This window comes from Lissotriton helveticus, chromosome 8, assembly GCF_964261635.1.
Source record: "Lissotriton helveticus chromosome 8, aLisHel1.1, whole genome shotgun sequence".
Classification (NCBI taxonomy): Eukaryota; Metazoa; Chordata; class Amphibia; order Caudata; family Salamandridae; genus Lissotriton; species Lissotriton helveticus.
In genome coordinates this window covers 1667654793-1667672476 of record NC_136069.1, presented here as the reverse complement: position 1 = coordinate 1667672476, position 17684 = coordinate 1667654793, and the positions used below count along the sequence as shown (strand labels likewise).

General features: G+C 45.0%; 1 protein-coding gene across 3 annotated transcripts in view; it reads right to left on the bottom strand.

Annotated features, from left to right (window-relative positions):
- Positions 1 to 6718: 6718 nt before the first annotated feature.
- The window catches only part of LOC144773613 (transient receptor potential cation channel subfamily M member 2-like), a 1994366-nt gene continuing 1983400 nt past the window's right edge, over positions 6719 to 17684 (bottom strand). For 2 of the 3 annotated variants that reach the window (XM_078658754.1, XM_078658755.1), the window contains one exon: positions 6719 to 8544. In XM_078658754.1, coding sequence (XP_078514880.1) covers positions 8428 to 8544 — 117 coding nt within the window. In that variant the 3' untranslated portion in view covers positions 6719 to 8427. The remainder of the gene's footprint in view (positions 8545 to 17684) is intronic. The other variant, XR_013600026.1, reaches the window with a different exon arrangement.

Below are 17684 nucleotides of genomic sequence, written 5' to 3'. Positions count from 1 at the left end.
AAAACGGACTCATCTGCCTGCTTCTCTAAATAGGATAGTTTTACATTCATTCAAGTATTCTTAGCTTGGAATAGTCGGCGCTATTCTCATAGAATAATTTCAATTGCCAGTAGAGCAATTCTTACTCTACCCTTCTAACAGGTAATAATGAACTCATTTCCCTCAGAATGCACAACCAAGTGACAATTCAAAGTTTAACTTGAACACCATTACAAAACAATTACGCACTTTCAAACGGAAAACCCTAAAATCATACATACATGTTATCCCTACAGGACTCTCACCTGTTTATAGATAATCATGCACCGTTAATAAAATAGGCGACGTTATCCGTACAGGACTCTCACCTGTTTATAGATATTAAACACGTTATCCGTACAGGACTCTCACCTGTTTATAGATAATCATGCACCAGCGTTATCTTACCCTTCACTCAAGCTTGAATATATACTATTACTCTTATCACAGTGAGTTTTACAACAGGCTCATTGTCCCTATGCTCATGCTGCTCAAATTTCTTAGATAATCCTCACTATGCATACATTCACACCTAGCCCTAACATGTGTTGCACGGCGACAACACGATGATACACGGCGATATCACCTTCTGAAGCAGAACAAATGTGCTTGTGTAACCTGCTTACATATCAGCGTCCTGATCACAGCATTACACATCTCTAGCCATGGCTAACCTGGGAATTTTTCACACTGCTGGAAAAAACCGTTACATTAAACAAACTGACTAACTCAACATATGTTAAACCTTAATCCTATGAATATACTAACATATATGTATCATGCATGTAACATGTATGTCAAAAACAACATAAAACCATCCGATTGCTACCAAGGAATTGACCCAGCGCTCTCACCAAAATGTTGCATAAATGACTCTATCTACTACCACCAAACTTACACTACAACACTAGGCCCATATCAACAACAGAGCGACAGAATCATGAGGCGATAAGATCTAAATATGTTGTTTTAAACTATCCACAATAATCAAGACCAGCTTGTCATTTAGAAAGTTTATTTAAACATATCTAGAAAAACTCAGGTTTTGGAATTTTATTAAACAAGCATTAGAAAATGTCATAAAGAGAGGTTTATTCAGAATTAATAAAAAGAGCATAAATCAAGAATTATTATTCATTAGTAGAAATAAGTAAAATTAAGCATTTCCAAATCCTAACTATTTCTCTGTCTCTACCCTCATCACCTAGAAATAAAGCATATAATAAAAACTCATGTCCTTACGTATGTAGTCCATCAGCATAACACGTCCCTCAGGAATCTCGAGCGTAAGCCAAATGTCTGCTCTCTGAGCTGATTCTTATACCCTAAAATAAGCTGAGCTAACTATTTTTCACATTCCAATACATGAATTCTAGCTCTCCATTGGCTGAGCCACCTCGTGCCACAGTAAATTGTGACATCTCCTTTCCACATGCCCGGGCAAATTCACTAGTTCATTATTCATGCAGAAGTCTTGGCACCATTTCCTCAAGCTGGTACAAATTGTAGCGAAAGGAGTTCAAGCAATGCAAATCTATCACGTCTCTTCCTTCCAACCTTGAGCCTGTCCGTTCTGAGCTCCCGTGGCACGTTAGCAAATTTCTCCACAGAGTCATCTTTTAGCAGTTCTTTCCAAAACCTTTCAAAATAAAAGCTCAGAGGCTTTTTCCATCCTTTTCAGAATTATTTTCTCTTGTGCCATTTTCATCAACAGGCCTCTCTTCAGAAAGCATCATTTTTCTGCGCCACCTCTCTTGCGTCACTTTTAAAAGTGCACTATTTTTCTGCAGCCATCTCTAAGCTTCATTTGTAAAACTAGTATATAAACAAACACAAAAGAGTAATTAATGAATGAAATACAGTTTGTTCTGTTGCCACCCTCCATTGCTAATGATTAACCCATTAGTCTAAATTACCTAGCAGAAGCAAACAAATAAAGCAGCATTTTATATCTACCATTCTTCATTTAATCCAGCAGGGTTCTTTATGCACCTATAGAGAATAGAGTGACACCACATAGACAGGGAAGCAAAATAATCACATGCCATTCTTTAAATCAGCCGCTATTAGTAATGACACAACAATAGACAAAATTAATTTATTATTTCCACAAACATGAGAATGCAACATAATGCACATTTATGAGCACACATGTTAGTTTCCCGCGTGTTCTTTTGTGTATGCAACTTAAAACTAGGTTGAATTAATACACACACAGCACAAATTGTTAGCATAATTAATTAAATTCTTATGGAAGTGTGACTTCACGAGTTGAAATGAAAAACATTTCTGAATCTCGCTCCATCAATAGGACTCGCATTTACGAGAGACCTATTGCGTTGCAAATGATAGTCAGCACAGGCATCGGGACGGAGGGTAGAGTCACAGACAACGGGAGTGAGGGGGGAGAAGGCAGACAACGGGAGTGCTGCGGGGGGCGGGGAGAAGGCAGACAACGGGAGTGTGGCGGGGGAGGGGGGAGGGGGGGCAAAAAGGCACAGACAACAGGAGTGTGGGCGGGGGTGTGTGAAAAGGCTCAGACAACAGTAGGGAGGGGGGTAGAGAAGGCAGTAGGAGAACCTCATTAAAGTAAATAGTGCTCACAGTTTAAATAACATGTACAGTGTAACACTCGAAGTACAGAGGCCAGTAGACATGGGTGATAACAAATGACAACATGGACGTAATAAGGAGGGACTAATAAGCCTATAAACGAATCCGAAGGATGCATTTATGAGGATAAAGACACAAGCTAATGAAAAATATGGGCGGGGGAGTGGGCAGGCTTCCCTCACATACTGAACTACAGCAGATCTTCACCAGAGCAGTGCTTGTGTGCTGATTCTAGGCTAGACCTGAAAAGGGGAGTGGCTGTGCAACCCTCCTCCTGAGCCTTATTATGCCCTGAGGATCCCATCCCCTGGGCTCATTCATGTTTAAAAAGGGTCGCAGAAGGCATTGCCCCCTCCCCAAACCTTATTAGGTACTGGGGATTCCATCCCGGGGCCTGTATCTTATTTAAAAGGGGAGAGGCCTGCACAGCCCCCAGACCTGAGCCTATTATGGCCCCAGGGATCCCATCAATAATGGGTGGGTGTCTCAGTTCCTTTAAGGCACCCACCAAACACCAAGCTGGGGGCTGCAGGGGAAGCTCTAGGGCCCCTGCAGCTCCAGCTGTCTCCCCGCATGGTGCCGGAGTCAGCACTTCTCCGGCATGGAGGGAACAGCTATTCATGCTGCTCCTTCCGGGCAAGAGCAATATGGGTTCTGTTTCCCTGTCCGCATCAGGGCACGCAGGGAAATAGAACACTAGTCTGCTCCAAGCCAAATTGAGGGCCTGAATACGAGAATGGAGGTCGCTGCACCCTTTTTTTATACATACGTGATCCTGTGGATTGTGGCAAAAATTGCAGTATTTATTTTTGTATTTTGGCTTGGGGCCTATGAGGGCATGGTATCCCTACCCTGCCCCATTGTGTTATTTGATTTTTTTTAATTTCAGGACAGGGATTAAGTCCCTGAGTTCTGTCATGGCTGCCAGCAACATTTTTCTCCTGTTGCTAGCAGTTAAATAGAGCGTTCGCTAGAGTCTGACTCCTACAAGAGTGAGATGGCCTAAGGGAATAAAAGCTCTTTGGGCCAATCAAAGCACTTTAAATTTAAACTGGCTCTCCAGCGAGACTCTCTCAAGCCTCTCAGAGACCCAACTTTCCAGATATACAATTATTTTGAAACCTCAATTTCTCAAAAACTACCAAACGGATTTACAGTACATCACAATTTGTGGACCAAGATCTAGTTTCCAGCTAACTTTAGTGTAATTCCGTTCAGCAGTTTTAGCACTCGAACTTCTTTAAGAAATCATTGCAAAATGCATGGAGATTTTGGGTTTTGGGACCTTCCTTGTTTTGGACCCTGCTTGACGGATCACCCTGATACGTTGAATGCAGAAACTAGTGAAAAAGTAGCACCTTTTGGAAAGTTAAGTGATGATTTGTCAAACAGAGCTAAAGTGATTAGCAACACACAAGACACATTTCCTATGGAAACGCTGACCTAACTATAACTACCTGTAGTGAAGTCAGGGCCCTGCTGGCAACCTTTGCTATGTTAGCATAGGCTTATTAGACGTTTAAACGCCATTTTACTTTTATGTGGCTTTTGCACACAACACTGCATGTAACTGTTGTTTTAAGTTAGACTGCTTAAATTTCTTCGCATGAGAACGGCTTGTTTTCAACATCCCTAGACTTACATCGCGTCCTTAGTCTGTACAGTGAGTGCAGAAGCTTCCAAGGTTACCATAACAATGTTAGTTGTTATTCGGGATGATCGACCCATGCTCTAGACACAACATGCACACAGCTGCTTCTAACTGAAATTCTAGTGCCTTTAATATCACACTGCATGCATGATTAGGGCACTTGGAGGAAATCCTTTTCCAGAGAGAGAGAGAGAGCTTTTACTGATCCTAATATGATTCACTTCTGCTGATCTTGGAGGTATGGAGTTCCCCATTCAAGCCTAAGAGACCTTCTATTATTATAAAACCGCGGCCACAAGCATCAACGGTTCCGTTTGCGATTCCTAAATTGCGAAAATTAAGGAATCGCAATTTAGAAATCGCAAACGGCACTGCATGAAAAAATCGCAATTTGTTTTGCGATTCGGTATTTTTCGTTAATTGCGATTCACATTTTGCGAATCGCAATTAAGGAAAACTCTTCCCATTGATTCCTATGGGCCAAGAGGCCCATAGGAATCAAAGGGAAGGCATTTACAATTTTCAATTTTCAATTTGCGAATCGCAAATTGAAAATGCAATTTCAAGGGTGCAGTCGGGGGGTCTAAAGAACACCTCCCTGCACCCCTGAAATTAAACTTAAGTGCAATTTACACACACACATGTCCCAAGGACATGTGTGTGTGTAAAATGCATCTTTCAAAAATGCATTTTTGTGCAGGTTTGAAGGTTTTTGGTAAATTAGTATGAGGTTCAACCTCATACTAATTTACCGCTTCCAAATGGCTAATTCGCAATTTAAAAATGATCATGCATTGCATTTAAGAAATCTAAAATTGCGATTTCTTAAATGCAATCGCAATTTTAGAAATCGCAACATGATTGCGATATCTAAAATTGCGAAATAAATGATGCATTTCAATTTTGATAATTGTATTCGCAAACGCCCGAAAATTGGGATTCGCACCGTTTGCGAATGCAAATATCGTTGATGCATGTGGCCGCTATTTCCTACCTGGGGAGGGTGGTACACAAGGCACTATAGGATCTGTTTCCACTATCATTATAATATGATTTCTCCATTTGTGTTTTATGGAATTGTAACAATGCTGATCGTATTATTTTTAATCATATGCCTGCTTATGTTAGCAAAACTACTGCATCTTAGAGCACGTCATTAAAATAAACATTTTAACATTTTCTGTGTCTCTATTTACTCACGTTGTAGACTGGTATGAGAATAACAAATGAAAGAGTGTTCTTGATTCCCACCATTCCTGAGAGTATCCTAAGTAGCATGTTCTGGGTTGTCTAATCATTGGTACCTTTGCTATAGGTCGAAGAGCTGATGAGACACTGATTCTAGTCGGTCAGGGGTTCTAGGTACTAAGGTGAGTTTTTTGGTACACCACAATTCACTGAGGTCCTTGGTCTCTGTGCACAGTTCTGTGTATGAGCAGAATCCCTGCTACATACCCTGTGACAACGGCCACTGGTTGATAAATATCTATATCTATCTATCTATCTAGACGTGTGGGTGCTTTCTGTGCACAAAAAAAGCAATAACTATGACTGATATATATAACAAAAGGCCACTTTTTATTCTGCATAAAATGCCAAATTAAGTCAAATTAAATTTTCTATAAAAAGTATTAAATCTGTGTGTACAAAATGTGGTATCAATGTCTTCCTTTTATAAGGAAAATGTTATTTAATTGGAAATATAGGCCTCATCAAGCTTTAAAGAACAAATTACTGGTCGTGGGTCAGTGAACAGTTCTGTTACAAGATATAAATGATGAGCTCTTGGTTGCATATGTGCTCTAGGAGTGGAACTAAACCTAAGAAGATTATGAGAAGCACTGACCGCACTCCCAAACTTCACTTGTTACTCTCTACTGACAATGGACAACAATCCCAAGGCACATGTCTGCAGATGCACTGCACCGGCTGCACCAACAATTGTGAATACTAAATACTTTCAACTGAAGTGAGTGTTATCATGCACTGCATTTACCACAATGCATCTGGGCTAATTGTGTGCTGGTATGCCAGGCAGTGTGCTCCCTCTTCCTTTTGTGATTGGCTCCTTATTGTGTTATTGGACTGGTGAGCTCTGGGATGCACCTGCGGTCTAGGAGAGGTATCAAACCTGAGAAGACTGTGAGCAGCATTGCCAGCACCCCTAAATGTCACTTGTTGCTCTCTACTGAAGAAGGACAATGGTCCTAAAACACGTGTCTAGAGATACACAGCGCTGTCTGCACCAGGAATGGTGACTACTAAAGACTTTCAATTGAAGTGAGTGTTATCATGCACTGCGTTTACCACAATGCATCTGGGCTAACTGTGTGCTGGTATGCCAAGCAGAGTGCGTCTTCCTCCTTTCAAGATAAGGAATGGTCATCACATATATCTTCCATCAACAAAATAAAAGGACGTCATTCTGGAGTTAAATCTGGTTTTATTATTCAATGAGACCTATCAAACAAGCAGTAAATTATTCTCCTGCACTCATCACACAACAGCATCTGATAGTCCTAAAAGAAGAGAGACTTAACATCACAATATTTTGATAATTTTTAGAAATAACACATAGAGACTGGTTAGCTTTAGTGCAATATTTGGAAATATTATTAGGAGACAGTAAATGGAGACAGATCAGAGGTGCTGGTGGTGTCAAAACAGGTACGCTGCCCAAGGGTCCAAACTTACTCCTGAATATTAGAATGAGTGATACTGTCTGAGAACATCACTTGTTCAACATGTTTGGATCTACAAACATCTCGTCTACAATGTGTAAAATCACCTCTGTGCTGAAACCCTAGGAAGGGTGATCACTGTATACAATAGATGTGTTGGGCTTCACGTATTCTGTTCAAATAAACACAAGGCTAGTCTTATAGGAAAAGAGACGACAGCGAACAGCAACACCCTGTAAACTAAAGGTATAACTTGGCAGTAATAAGCAGCGATTGTGCAAGGATAAGTCAGTTTCTGAGGGACGGTGCTGAGCTCATTGTTTTGGCAATCATTCACTTTGTTCAATAAAGCTAAACATATTAAGTGACTGTGGGAAACACAATAGAAAGAACCAAGCCCCAACCTATGCTGCTCCCTGCAGGTAAGACAGTGACTTCACTAGGATCAATACGTTTTCAACAGACTGTGTTCACATGGGAAACCTTGGAAAAAGAACCAAGTTGGTGGATAAAGAACGGAATATGGACATCAAGCATGTCAATCATTCATCAATAGTGTTAAATGTCACTCACAGTCATAGGTAGAGACCCAATAATTCTCAAAAGCCTCTAATGATACTTTTAAGAGGTTAAGTGAGCATTTGAGGATGGAATCTTGCTGTGAGAGACAGGATGTAGCAGTGATCAAGTTGGTTATCTGAGAGGTGATAACCTGGTGATCAACTTGGGTTCCCTTACAGGAGACTTTATTTCCTCTTCATAGCACAGGGTCACCTATTGAACAGTACACTAAAGGACACAGTGTAGGCGTTACATTCTATCCTTAGTACTGACATAGGACTTTGCCTGCTAGGCGATTGTCATGCATGACGGCTAGGTTTGTGCGCCATGTCATGAACCTGTCACCTTGGAAAGCTCCTGGCACCAGCAGAGTTCTACAGTACAGAGGAGGACAAGGTCTCTGTACCAGGATTGACCACTGAACTGTGCAAGAACCATCTAAACTGGATGTGTATCACAACCAGTCTTAGTGCCTCCCTTTTCACTGTTGCTCAGGAAACAATACTCAGTATACCAAGAGCCCTAAAGCTCCACAAAGCATGATCTGAAAAGGTGCTGCAGAGAAAGAGAGGGCCACTTGAAAAAAAGATATCAAGACTCTGGTGCCTACCTTGTGAAATCCGTGAAGTATTTTTTACTACAAACTTCTGTGGAAAATATTCTGTAAGTAAATCTATTTCTAAAGATGACAAAGTTTAAGTAGGCAGGTAAACATGGTACATCAACTGAATATGATAGGCCGAGATGAAAAGAGTCACATGCCTGATAATAGCAAATAACTTGGACAAAGTGATCTGTTCAAGGCAGAGGGCGGCATCTCTTAGTATCTTTGGTCTGGGATCCATCAGAGACAGTCGAAAACCTTCAGTCCAAGCCTGCAATGTGCCTTGTGTGAAGCGGCTATCAGAAATATGCGCCGTGAAGGTCCGCAACTTGTTTTAGAATGTCCTTCTTGAGTATAAAGAGCGGCATTTTCTTATTCAAGAGCATCCACCTGAGAGAGTTCCCTCGACCACCACCCTGCAGAGAAAGGAAGCACATTCTGAGAAAGGAACCAGATATCCATTCACACTAAAACTGAGTCTCAAACATCTGTGTACACTTAGCCCCAACGACAGACCTCAAGATTATTGACAGTGTGAGTCCAGTGACCCAAGAGGGCCATTGCTACTTACCTGCACCTTTAAGCAAGCAAATTCCTGGGATTAACCTCAGGCCTGCTAAATACTGCCAGAACAAATCATGATACGGTTACTTGAAACAGTTTCTGCACGGGCTGTATTTCTTGTGATACTATTTTAGCTGAAAGATCATGTGAAGGTTTGTTTCGTTGCATTGTTGTTGATGACCAGGAATAATTCCCTTTCAGGTTTCGCTACAGGTAGCTGAAGCTGTCCGCTGCAAGAACTTCTGCCTTGAAATATATCACATTATTATATGAAATGCCTCATAAACAATTATGAAGTGTTATAGACAGATTGGGACTTGAGTCAATGCCCTTCAATGATAGTCTTGCCTTTCTCTGCTATAGGTATTGGTTGAATGTAAAGGATACAGAGTATGAAAGATGGTAGGGTACTGACATTAACAGACAGCACATTTACAATTTAACGCAGTCTAGAAACTGCCACTTTTTTGCACTTGCGATGTGTTTCCAGTTTCCTGCAGTATTGCCGCATAACAAACAGAGGACAGGTCCTGAAGACGTTACGTCTCGCGCTGCTCAAGCTCGAGCACGAGCGCCGGTACGCACACCAGCCGCCCCCCAGGAGACCTGCACGTGCTCCAAGCCAGAACGCTCAGGCACATCGCAGAACGTAGAACTAAGAAGACTCACGTTTCCTTAAGATCGGATCTGGTACCAATAAGTCCTCCTTGATAAGACTCTTTCCTGATGAAGACCTTTGTTTTAAGAAAAGCCAATTAGAAGGTCGAAACGCGTTTGATACGTTTTCCCGAGTGGCCAGCTGACAGAACCCAGTACAAATCTTTGCCCAGAACTTGGGCACTATGGAGCTCACGGTGTACTGCCCTATACCGGGTGCCATATATTGCAGCGACCTCCAACTGGCATAAAATATGACTGTAATGTGAGGACATCAATGAGAGGAGTCCCCGTATTGCCACACAAAGGAATAGGACTAGTATTTGCCTGTACACTGTATAGTTGGTGGTGCTTGGTATCATCATTGTGTTTTATGTTTGTAATTTGCACAGTCTTATGTCTAATGTATAATGTATATATGTGAATTTAATGTGATTATGGTTTAAAGCTTTGCATTATGTTTGTATATATGTAACATGTAAAATAAGGGAATAGATTATTTCTTTCGTGAGTCCTGCACAGGGATAACATGTCTTGGTTTAAAATATAATAAAAACGCAATCTGTATTTAGTTACACAACCAGGGATAAATAAACAATCTTTCTGGTGCAAAAAAGAAAACTCATATCCATGGTGTCAGAGGTATTGTGCTTTGAATACACTTTTTTGCTACAAGCATGGAGTTTTTGTGCTAATCCTATGTCACACAGAAATGTTAATACCTGGAAAAAGGAGTCCGGCAAATATCTACCACCACCTACCACACTGCTGCAAGCGCGCTGGACTAGCGCTGTGTACATTTTAACCTTCCTCTCGTTTTTTATTTGGGTTACCTTTGTGTTACTTTTGGGTGCAAACTTACCCCTGTTTTTAACTTGCTGCCTCCAGCTTACGTCCCGCTCCTCTAACTGCATGTAAAAAGGGCACCTCTGTGCCTCCAAAGCACCACTACTTTGGTGGGTCCGGGTCCGGGTCCTGGGTCTCCATTTCGGGCGCCATCTTTGTTTGGGGCTTGGTATTCGGCGGCGGCCGCCATCTTTGAGCGGACTCACGCGCCAAGGGCTCACTGGAGAGCCTATTTAAGGCGGTCCTTCGTGTGGCGGGGGTCTCTACCACCTACCACACTGCTGCAAGCGCGCTGGACTAGCGCTGTGTAAATTTTAACCTTCCTCTCGTTTTTTATTTGGGTTACCTTTGTGTTACTTTTGGGTGCAAACTTACCCCTGTTTTTAACTTGCTGCCTCCAGCTTACGTCCCGCTCCTCTTACTGCATGTAAAAAGGGCACCTCTGTGCCTCCAAAGCACCACTACTTTGGTGGGTCCGGGTCCGGGTCCTGGGTCTCCATTTCGGGCGCCATCTTTGTTTGGGGCTTGGTATTCGGCGGCGGCCGCCATCTTTGAGCGGACTCGCGCGCCAAGGGCTCACTGGAGAGCCTATTTAAGGCGGTCCTTCGTGTGGCGGGGGTCTTTACCACCTACCACACTGCTGCAAGCGCGCTGAACTAGCGCTGTGTAAATTTTAACCTTCCTCTCGTTTTTTATTTGGGTTACCTTTGTGTTACTTTTGGGTGCAAACTTACCCCTGTTTTTAACTTTCTGCCTCCAGCTTACGTCCCGCTCCTCTTACTGCATGTAAAAAGGGCACCTCTGTGCCTCCAAAGCACCACTACTTTGGTGGGTCCGGGTCCGGGTCCTGGGTCTCCATTTCGGGCGCCATCTTTGTTTGGGGCTTGGTATTCGGCGGCGGCCGCCATCTTTGAGCGGACTCGCGCGCCAAGGGCTCACTGGAGAGCCTATTTAAGGCGGTCCTTCGTGTGGCGGGGGTCTTTACCACCTACCACACTGCTGCAAGCGCGCTGGACTAGCGCTGTGTAAATTTTAACCTTCCTCTCAATTTTTATTTGGGTTACGTTTGTGTTACTTTTGGGTGCAAACTTACCCCTGTTTTTAACTTGCTGCCTCCAGCTTACGTCCCGCTCCTCTTACTGCATGTAAAAAGGGCACCTCTGTGCCTCCAAAGCACCACTACTTTGGTGGGTCCGGGTCCGGGTCCTGGGTCTCCATTTCGGGTGCCATCTTTGTTTGGGGCTTAGTATTCGGCGGCGGCCGCCATCTTTGAGCGGACTCGCGCGCCAAGGGCTCACTGGAGAGCCTATTTAAGGCGGTCCTTCGTGTGGCGGGGGTCTCTACCACCTACCACACTGCTGCAAGCGCGCTGGACTAGCGCTGTGTAAATTTTAACCTTCCTCTCGTTTTTTATTTGGGTTACCTTTGTGTTACTTTTGGGTGCAAACTTACCCCTGTTTTTAACTTGCTGCCTCCAGCTTACATCCCGCTCCTCTTACTGCATGTAAAAAGGGCACCTCTGTGCCTCCAAAGCACCACTACTTTGGTGGGTCCGGGTCCGGGTCCTGGGTCTCCATTTCGGGCGCCATCTTTGTTTGGGGCTTGGTATTCGGCGGCCGCCGCCATCTTTGAGCGGACTCGCGCGCCAAGGGCTCACTGGAGAGCCTATTTAAAGTCGCCCCCCTACGCGCAGCGGTACGCGCAGGTGGACGCCCTCGCTTAGCCTGAGTCGTGCCGGAGTCCTGCCCGTCTGCGCCCGTCAGCGTCCCAGAGGTGCCGGGGCGGCGGTGGACTGCGGCCCGGCCGGTCGAGGAGGGAGGATGATCACCTACACCTCGGCGATGTTGCGTGCCATGCAGACCTATTCATGCTCTTGTCGCTCGGTCTTTCCTGGGCGCTTTAATGGCAAACGGCGCTGCCCGGCCTGTGGCTGGTCGCCCATTTGGACACCGGTCAATGTGCATAGACCTTTACAGGCTCGGGTTAAGCACCTCTGCTTGTTGCTGAATACGAGGTCGCTGGGCTGTCACGCTCTGCATTTATTTGATCTTCTTGTGAGGGAAAACCCTTTGTGTCTTCTCCTTACCGAAACCTGGTTGGGAGAAGCGTCGAATCCGGATATTTTCTCTGCTATTCCTCCGGCTTATAACATCTTCCGGCAGGATAGAGATAAGGGTAGGGGCGGCGGAGTGGCGGCGGTGGTGAGGAAGAATGTCTCCTGTTCGGTTCTCCCTCCGAATCCCATTGGGAGTTCGGAATCCATTGCCTTTACGCTCAGACTGTCCCCGGCCCAAGCTCTTAAGGTGCTGCTGGTTTATAGGGCGCCAGGCCCTATGGGCTCCTTCCTGGAGGATCTGCAGATAGCCATTTCCGAGTTGGCGCTGACCACTCAGCATTGCGTAGTGGCTGGCGACTTCAACTTCCATCTTGATGTGCCAGGCGACCCGGACACTATTAAATTGTTGGACATAACATCTCCACTGGGTCTCGCACCATATGTGTCTGGTCCTACGCATGAGAGAGGGCATACCCTCGATCAAGTGTTTTCATCAGTTCCGATTTCTGATGTAGAAACTTTGCCTGTGCTCTGGACGGACCACAGGCTGATCAAGTTTTCTGTGTCAGAGATTGGACGGCCGGACAACATTGCTCCCGTGTTACCCAGACCAGCCTCGAGAGCGCTGCATAGAGTGACATCTGATATGCTAGAGCAGGCACTCGTGGACCATCCTTGCCAGCTCTCGGGTGATCTGGAAAGAGACACGGAGGCCTTGCAGTCGTGGCTGATTGAAAGGCTGGACGATCTTGCCCCACAGGTAGTCCCTCGGTCCACGGTAGCACGGCAATCTGCGCCGTGGTTCACAGAGGCACTGAGGGTGGCTGGCAGCCAGTGCAAGGTTGCTGAGCGGGCCTGGCGCCTTCAGTACAATGGGGAGGCCAAACTTGCTTATAGGGCGGCTATCAAGGCCTATCACCGGGACATCCTTGGGGCCAAGAAAGAATACCTTGCTAGGAGGATTGAGGCGGCGGCGAACTCCTGTAAGGAGATCTTCACTGTGGTGAAGGAGTTCACGACCCCCAGTTCCCATTCACCCCCGCCAGTATCATCGGAGGCGTGGGCATGTGATCTTGCCAGTTTTTTCACCAACAAGATCAAGGCGATTCAGGCCTCTTTTTCGGAGAGCGTTGAGGAGAGTGATTGCGGCCCCGGGCGGGATGTGAGCTACCGCCCACGCCTGTCGCAGTATTGACAGACTTTCCTGCTGTCACGAGCGAGGCGTCGCGGGTGCTGCTTGCCAGCCTTAAATCAGGTTCGCCACTTGACCCCTGCCCTGCCAAATTTTTGGCTGGGATGGCGGCGGTGGTGAATCCTCTGGTAAATCCAATCCTCAACGCCTCCCTGAGGGAGGGGAGGGTGCCTTGCACCTGGAAGAGGGCAATGGTCATCCCCCTCTTGAAAAAGCCGGGTCTTGATGCCGAGGTCTTGGCCAATTACAGGCCAATTTCACTCCTTCCGGCGTTGGCTAAGATCACCGAGAAACATGTTCATGGCGTCTTGTCGAGCTTTTTAGAAACCAACCATTTGCTCCATCCTTCCCAATCCGGATTCCGTCCTAATTTTAGCACGGAAACGGCATTGTTGGAGGTCTCGGAGATCATCAGGGAGACTTTGGATGTTGGTGGCAAGGCCATGTTAGTCATGTTGGATCTGTCGGCGGCCTTTGACACCGTCCCTCATGCGGCGCTCCTCGCCAGGCTCCATGACATCGGCATTAGGGGGACGGTGCTCAAATGGTTCACATCTTTTCTGGAAGGCCGCCGCCAGACGATCTGGGTCTCGCAGAGCTCCGCCGAGATGCCGCCTTTGGGGGTCGGGGTTCCACAGGGTTCTGTGTTGAGCCCATCGTTGTTTAACATCTTTATGTCCCCTCTGGCGGCGGCGGTGGAGGCTTACGGGGCCCAGATCGTGTCCTACGCCGATGATACGCAACTCCTCTTTACGTGTGGCAAAGATCAGCCATTTGATGGAGAGAGGATTCGGGGCTGTTTGGGCATGGTATTCGATTGGTTCCAGCATAACAACTTGAAGGCCAACTCCAGTAAATCGGAGGTTCTATTCTTTGGATGTGTCACTGACCCTGAGTGGCGGCAATGGTGGCCGGCTGAAATGAGCCCTCCGGCACAGTCATCCTTGGTTGCCAAAAATCTCGGGGTTAAACTTGACAATAAGTTGTCACTGAGAGCCCATGTACTTGGTCTGGTTGGAACCTGCTTCGGTGTTTTGAAGATGCTCCGCAAGTTTCTTCCATTGCTTTCTGCGGAGCACAGGCGGATTACCGTGCAGGCGCTTATTGGGTCCAGGCTGGATTATGCCAATGCCCTCTTTCTTGGCCTTCCTGACTACCTGGTCCAGCGTCTACAGGTGGCGCAAAACTCTGCCACCCGCGCGATTTTTGGCCTGCATAGGCGATCGCGAGCTTCGGGGTTGCTACAGAAGCTTCATTGGCTGCCTATCCGTAAGCGGATTATGTTTAAATCCCTTACGTTGATGCACAAGGCATTGTTTGGCTCCGGGGCCGGGTATTTACGGCGCAGGCTGTTTTTTTACCGCCCTGCTCGCTCACTGCGCTCCGAATCTATTTTTACTGCCGTGGTTCCTTGCGTGCGGAAGGCCCGCACTGGGGGCCGCTCCTTCAGCTTTAAGGCACCCCAGCTGTGGAACTCCCTACCACTGGCGTTACGCAGTATTCCTAATCTGCTTCAATTTAGGAAGGGCTTGAAGACGTGTCTTTTTAATGTCTAGCTGCTCTTTTGGTGGGTCTTTTTCTTTTTTTTCCTTCTGTATTTCGTTTCGTGTTATGTTATTACACACTGAGTTGTTTGTGGAAAGCGCCGGGACACTCTGTCGGAGTAGCCGTGCGCTATATAAATTAATTTTAACATAACATAACATAACATCTATCAATTGCGCAGACCAGAAGTAAAGTGTCTTTGTTTTGGTCTTTGTTTTCATTACAATTTGGATTTACAAAAAAAATTATTGTGTCACATTTGTACTTCCCTTGCTGCTGATATAGTTTGAAATAGTTCTAATTTGTCAAAAGACACCGCCTGACACTTGACCTGTCTTTGAACTGAGGGCAGATGTGACTAGATGAACAAGTGACTTACCTTCAGTAACGCCTTATCTGGCAGAGATTCTATTTACCCGGAGATTCCTTACCTTAGAATTATCTCCAGGCATCAGACTGGATCTGGAAATTTTCCCCTGCGTGCTGGTAGGTGGAGTCATAGGGTTCTGCGGGGTGTCATCCGCCGTACACGCCGAAAGTGGCGTGTGTGGTGCCTAAATAGGTGTCACCCTAATGTGCGGATTTCAGTTTCTTTTTGCGATTTTCCACGCCAGGAGCACGGAGCAACGAAGAACACTGACCACTGGTATGGAAAACTAGGGTCCTAAAAGGGGAACAGCCCTGCCCCTAGAAATACATTCACGTTACAGGGGGGATGGGTGATTCAGTAAGGAATCTGCGGCTAGATTGAGTCTCTGCCAGATAAGGCGTTATCGAAGTAAGTAACTTGTCTATGTGATAGAGACGGACACTAGTTACACCTTATGACCATTGGTAGAAGGGATAAATTAGAGTATCCTCAAAAACTCAATGTTTTTTTTGGTAGTGCGGTATATCTGTTTCATCCGCCCCACATTGAAGTTATGGCAGTTATCATTGGATACTCCAAAATAGTGATTTTGCCAGCCTCAACCCGAGGCGCCTCTGGTCTGGGGTGCAGTGTCCAGAGAAGTGAATGAAAAAAGTGTAAAAATAAATTGTTGAAAAAAGGAATAAATGTTAAAAAATGGAAAGCAACCCGATGAATTTTAATGTAAGGTTGATTTCCACTCAGAGTTAACAGGACTAACAAACAGAGATTTGTACTTACACCATTTGTGTAGTATTATTTCGGTATGGTCGTTTTCTGATATGTGACTCTGCCCCCGGGTGTCAGCACAAGGCAGGAAGCATTCCTACACGCGGCTCTGGGCTTAAAATAGCGGGACCCCGATGAAGCATAGGGCTCTTCTGAATCAGATTTTGGAGGAGTTGTTTTCAGAAACACATATCAGTAAACGACCATACCAAAATAATACTACACAAATGGTGTAAGTACAAATCTCTGTTTGTTAGTCCTGACGAAAGATCCATAGACCCTTTTAGGGCCCAGGGAGCTGAAACATGTCGACGATTTATTCACTATACTGCTAGATCCAGTAACTTGGTCTAATGAGTAGTATCATATACTTTTAACTCTGAGTGGAAATCAACCTTACATTAAAATTCATCGGGTTGCTTTCCATTTTTTAACATTTATTCCTTTTTTCAACAATTTATTTTTACACTTTTTTCATTCACTTCTCTGGACACTGCACCCCAGACCAGAGGCGCCTCGGGTTGAGGCTGGCAAAATCACTATTTTGGAGTATCCAATGATAACTGCCATAACTTCAATGTGGGGCGGATGAAACAGATATACCGCACTACCAAAAAAAACATTGAGTTTTTGAGGATACTCTAATTTATCCCTTCTACCAATGGTCATAAGGTGTAACTAGTGTCCGTTTTTCATTTGATAAATCTACAACTTACCTTGGGGAAATAAACGGATGTTCCAATCCCTTATCCCTCCTTTTTTGATTAACTACTATGTGATAGAGACTTCTCGCCACAGGGTCCTTACCTTAGAATACATACCCAAGCCATTCCACCCCAGAGGGGGGAAACAACCTATACAACGCAGTCATCACATCACACTACATTTACAATGCAGTCATTACATCGCAACATCCTTTACAACGCATGTCACTACAACGCAGCCATTACATTGCATGTCACCACAACGCATGACACTACAACGCATGTCATTACAACGCAGGCATTACATCGCATGTCATTACAACGCATACTATTACAAAGCATAGGACCCCTACACTATCCAATACTTGCCCTATTGTTGCACCCCCTGGAGTTAGAATAGTAATTTTTACCCCTACACTATCAAACACTTACCTTAAATGCAATGTAATGGTATGTGTTGTAATGGTATGTGTTATAAAGGTATTATGCAATGTAATGGAATGCGTTGTAAATGTAGTTTAAAAAAATTTGTTGTAATGGCATGCAATGTAAATGCATGCGTTGTAAGGGATGTTGTGGTGTAAAAACTGCATTGTAAAGGCATGCATTGTAAATGTATGCGTTGTAATGTCATACATTCCCCTGAAGGTGGGTCTGCAAAACAATTTCATAACAAAAAGTCCTGCAGGACCAAATGAGCAAAGGTCCCATACCAACAGACCTGACTGTTCAGGCAGTAATGCTTTGTGAACATGTGAGAGAAATCCATGTTGCTGCAAGGGATATTGCCAGGACAGGAACTTAGCATGCTAATGCAGTGGTCGCAGTCTTGGTATTAGTGGAATGAGCATCCA